Source organism: Penaeus chinensis, chromosome 34, assembly GCF_019202785.1.
Source record: "Penaeus chinensis breed Huanghai No. 1 chromosome 34, ASM1920278v2, whole genome shotgun sequence".
Lineage (NCBI taxonomy): Eukaryota > Metazoa > Arthropoda > Malacostraca > Decapoda > Penaeidae > Penaeus > Penaeus chinensis.
The window spans coordinates 21,649,426-21,654,425 of NC_061852.1; the positions used below are offsets into that span (position 1 = coordinate 21,649,426).

Below are 5,000 nucleotides of genomic sequence, written 5' to 3' on the forward strand. Positions count from 1 at the left end.
ATATATATATATATATATATATATATATATATATATATATATATATTTACGGATCAGGTGAAAAGGGTTGAATACAAAAGACAATATACTTTTCAACAAGTTTCATTATACTCAAAGTAGGTAACACATAAAAAGTATTACAAACAAACAAATTAATAATAAAAAAACACACTTATACCTAAAATATCACATAATTATTGGAATGCTAACCCTAAAAACAGCAAAGTGAGGTTGACTGCACCGCGAGATGCTAAGGTCGGGGGGGGGGGGGGTTGAAGGAAGGGTGGAAGGAGAGGGGGGGAGGGGAGGGGAGCAAGGGGGGTAGCTTGCAAGGAGGAGAGAGGGGGGAAGGAGGGAGGGAGCAGGGCGCAATTTTTAAAGAAAAATAAAATCGTCAACAAAGCTTCTTACATTTTAGGCGGCGTTAACCAAAAAAAAAAATATATATATATAAAAAGGTAAAATAAAAAATTCTAATAATAAATCTATATAAAAAAAAATGCAAGCTTTGGGCGGATAGGAAAATAATATGATTTTTTTTATTTTTTTGATAATGAGGAAAGGGGAATGTCTCTTTTTTTAATTAAATAAATGCCATTAGTATGCAGTGGTACAAAAAAAAAGCAAGAGTGGGGGTCAATTTTAGAAGAAAAAAAAAAAATGATTCGTTTTTTTTTTTTAACCTGTCGACTTTATATTCCAAAACATATTTTTTTTTTCTTTTTTCTTTTTTAAATCAGTGACATCACTGTATACAATTTGGTAATATATTCCAATGTGGATAAAGCATCGCAATTAGGAAATACGAATAGCCATTTTTGATATTACTATTATTATCAGTAATGCCCAAAAACTTGACCCCAGATAGGGGGGGGGGGGTAGAGGGGGGGGTGAAGGGGGGAAGGGGTAATTACAGGAACTTTTTTTTCTTGTTTTTTTTGTTTGTTTTTTTCTTAAATGCCATGAGTGTCCAGCACACCATGTTTGCACAGTGTCATAAATGTCATGAACTTGATCAGAATAAAACCAAATTCGTCTACAAATGATGATGATAAAATAATAAAAATAATTAAAAAATGACAATAATAATAATAATAACAAAGAGGTTAATGATTATAATAATAACCATAACAATAACTGAATGATAATAATGATAGTGATAACAATAATTATAAAAGAATAAAAATAGAAAATGCGACCTTAGTGTTAAGGAACGTTATATATATATATATATATATATATATATATATATATATATATATATATATATATATATATAATATATATATAAAGCTTCTCCCAAACCTGGCTTCAAATGCGTACATATACTGTAGGTTCACAAAGTATGAATACAATTTAATAAAACGAGACTTTAAAACTGGATACATCGTTAAGAGAAATTTTAAATAGGATTAATAAAAAGTCTCAAAATTGTTTTAAAACCTAAAAACGGAATTGAAAAACAACATTGTAGGCCTATATAACTGGGTCCCGGCTTGGCCCTTCCTTCGTCAGATCCAAAGCCCGGTGTCTTGACAGCCGCGTCGCTAGCAAGCCTGCACGTCATTCAGGAACGCCTTTCCATTTCCGAAAGACTTCAATTGAAACCTAAATATCACACACAATATAAAGAAATTCAGGTGCACACTCAGTTGGCAAGATGAGAGGAGAAATCTTGGGCTGCGTCGGGAGACAATTCGCTGCGCCTAATGACTAGGATTCTTGCTGTTACCGACACCTTGCGCTTCCTTGTCTTTAAGTTTTCTGCTATTTTTAAGTAGTGCTATTTTCTATTTTCTTTTTGTTTCTGTCTAAGGTATGGCACAACCCACGGGCTAGCAAGACCTGCGCGGTGACTAGTCGACTAAGATTTTGGTCGCGTCCTTGTTGTTGGGCTGCGGCTGCGGCGGCAGGGCCTGCTGGCCGGGCGGCATGGCCTGCGGGTGCGGCGGCCGGGCCATCATGGGGTTGGCCAGCAGCTGGTGGTAGAAGTTCTGGTTCATCTGCGGCGCCTGGGGCATGGCGGGCGCGCGGTTGCGGAGGGTGTCGGGTATGGGCTGCTGCTTGCCCATGTCCTGCGGGCCGCCCTTGCCCTTCTCGAGCTCGGGGGCGCCGGGCACGGGCTTGGCGTACGGGTTGGGGCTCGACACGCGCGCTAAGAGCTCGTAGAAACGCGCGTGGCTCAGGTGCTGCTTTACGCGGTACAGCAGGTACACGTCGCCGATCTTGCAGTTCTTGATCGCGTCCTCGATGACGCTGCCCATCTTGCTGTTGGTGTGGCCCGGCTTGGCTGTGCGCAGGAGGTACTGCTGCATCCTCGGCAGCCACATGAGGCCCAGGAAGATCAGGTAGCAGCAGGTGGTGAGGGTGAGCATGATGAGCCAGAGCCACAGGCCGAGGAACACCTTTTCGTAGAGCTCCATGATGGTGAGGTGGCAACCGAAAACCTCCGTCCGCTTGTTTACCAGCTGGTTCTCGATGGAGAGCTCGCACGACGCGAACGGCGGGAACGTCTGGGACATGTAGTCGGTGAAGTTGCGCGGGTCCCTGTTGAACGGGTACGAGTTGAAGCCGTACTGGATGAAGCGGCCCTGCAGGATGAAGTCCAGGTACTGCATGGCGAACACGTCCACGAACAGCGCCACTATGTTGACGGAGAGGAACTTCCAGTAGAGGCCGTTGTGCGTCTTGAGGTTGAACAGGATGTAGCCCGAGGCTCGGTCGACCAGCTCGCGCTCCGCCTGATCGTAGCGGCTCGAGTTGGCCGCCAGGTCCTCCAGGAGCTTCTTGCACTTGGAGTTGTCCAAGTTCTTGGACATCTTCCGCGGGATGTAATAGATGCCGGCGAGCACCAGCAGCGACCACGAGATCCACCGGTAGAAGAGAAGGTAGCGCCTCGAGCCGCTGTCCTCGACGTAGGGGTACGAGAGGCAGATATTGATGTAGTCGAGTCGGACTTGCGTTTCGGCGTTGAAGTGCGAGACACAACTGATGACATCACGATAATACCTGGAAGTAAACGGCGAGAATTAGGTGGCTGCGCTATGCCCCGGCACGCCCTGAGAAAATACGTTCTCAGAAGGCGGGAGAAGGAAGAGAAAAGGGCGGAGGATTGAGAGGGCGGAGATACTAAAAGTGGCGAGAGAGAGAGAGAGAGAGAGAGAGAGAGAGAGAGAGAGAGAGAGAGAGAGAGAGAGAGAGAGAGAGAGAGAGAGAGAGAGAGAGAGACAGAGACTAATACTGAGAGAGAGATTAAAACAAGAGATCAATTCATCAACAATCGACCGAGCCAACAAGCATCAACACTACACAACTACAATCATAACACCCGGAACTGATAATTTTCCCTCCGAATCGTCCCGTCTCTCATTTGCAATAGCCTCCCCTCACCCTCTTCACCCCCAAAGAAAACGCATTTCTTAACCGCGATGTGCGTTACCGACTGAACATGTGTTTTCATTAGCGACTGACCTTTGACCTCCCTTTTTGACGATAATGATCATGGAGACATAAATCAACCGAAGAAAATGAACCTTATTGATACGATAATCACTCGCTGGTAACAGGCATGGAGGGGAAACCTGCTTACAGAAATGGTACTTGAGGAAAAACGTCAATAAAATAGATATGAATGGAAGGAAAGTTGAAGATGGAGGAGGAGGAGAGAGAGAGAGAGAGAGAGAGAGAGAGAGAGAGAGAGAGAGAGAGAGAGAGAGAGAGAGAGAGAGAGAGAGAGAGAAGAAAAACAAGAACAATCAAAAACAAGTTTATAAAATGAACTGTAAAAGAGAAGAAAAGGAACAAAAAGAGAAAAAGAAAGCGAAGAGGCAGAGAAAGGGATATGAAAAGAGAAAAAAGAGAGAAAATGAGAAAAAAGAGAAAATGAGAAAAAAATAGAGAAAATAAAAAAGAGAAAGGAGGAAAGAGACAGGAGAGACAAAGCCGAGATGCGCCCAACACGTGTGTCTTGTGATGCTTAATGTACCAACCTCTTCCGCAATACCCCCTCCCCTCCCTTTGCCCTCCCCCACCCCCCTCCGTCTTTCTCTTCCCCTCTCCTTCCCCGGAAACACTTCTCTCCCTCATCCTCTCTTCCCTTGTCCTTTCCTTCCCTCCCCTTCCCCGGAAACACCTCCCTCCCTCCTTTCCTTCCCTCCTTTCCCTCCCCTCTTCTCCCCCCTTAAACATCTTCCTCCCTCTTTCCCCTCTCCCTTCTCCCTTAAACATCTATCTCTCCTTCTTTCTCGTCCCCTCTCCTTTTCTTTCCTCTCCCTTCTTCCCCTCTCCACTCCCTCCTTCTCAGTAAGCACCTCCCCCCCTCTTCTCTACCCCACCCCCCTCCCTGAACACACCCTCATCTCTAACTCCATTTCCCTCGCTTCTCGTTCTACGATTAGCCCCTCCTATTTTTACTCGCTTTATTTTCTTATTATTATCACTCAATATCCTCCCTCCTCCTTCGCATCCTTCGGTCAACACTCCCTTCCTTTTCTTTCGATTCTTCATTCTGTGCATCACTACTTTTCTTGTGTGCTGTTCCTCCTCCTTCTGTTTCTCCCGTCTTCTCTCTCGCGTTGCTGCCTTCCTCTTCGTCCTCCTTCTCCCTCTCCTCCTCCCTCCTTTCGGGTGACTCTTGAGAGGCCGAGGGCAAGTAACAAGGCATTCAAAGACACTCTTTTACACGTGCAAAAGCGCCATTGAGATTCCATAGAAAACGGGACAAAGAACTGAAAGAAAACGGAGGCGTCTCCTTCGCCTCCACTTTCATCTTGACTTCTTTTTCCTTCTTTCTTCCTTCTCTTCCTTTTGCTGTTTTTACTTTTATTTCGATTTCTAGCTTCTTTCCCTCTAGCTGCTCCTCTTTCTTTGGATTCTTCTTCCTCTTCTTCTTTTCCTCATCCTCTTCGTTCTTCCCCTACTCCACCTCTTCCCCCTTTTCCTCCTTTTCTCCCACCCCCTTCCTCCTCCTCCATCCCTTTCTTCCTTCTCCTCATCCTCCT

The 5,000-nt window shown here is 45.1% G+C and overlaps 1 protein-coding gene across 1 annotated transcript in view; it reads right to left on the reverse strand.

Annotated features, from left to right (window-relative positions):
• Nucleotides 1–1,233: 1,233 nt before the first annotated feature.
• LOC125043553 (innexin inx2-like) overlaps nucleotides 1,234–5,000 on the reverse strand; it is a 9,924-nt gene continuing 6,157 nt past the window's right edge. The window contains exon 3 of the mRNA XM_047639726.1: nucleotides 1,234–3,009. Coding sequence (XP_047495682.1) covers nucleotides 1,857–3,009 — 1,153 coding nt within the window. The 3' untranslated portion in view covers nucleotides 1,234–1,856. The remainder of the gene's footprint in view (nucleotides 3,010–5,000) is intronic.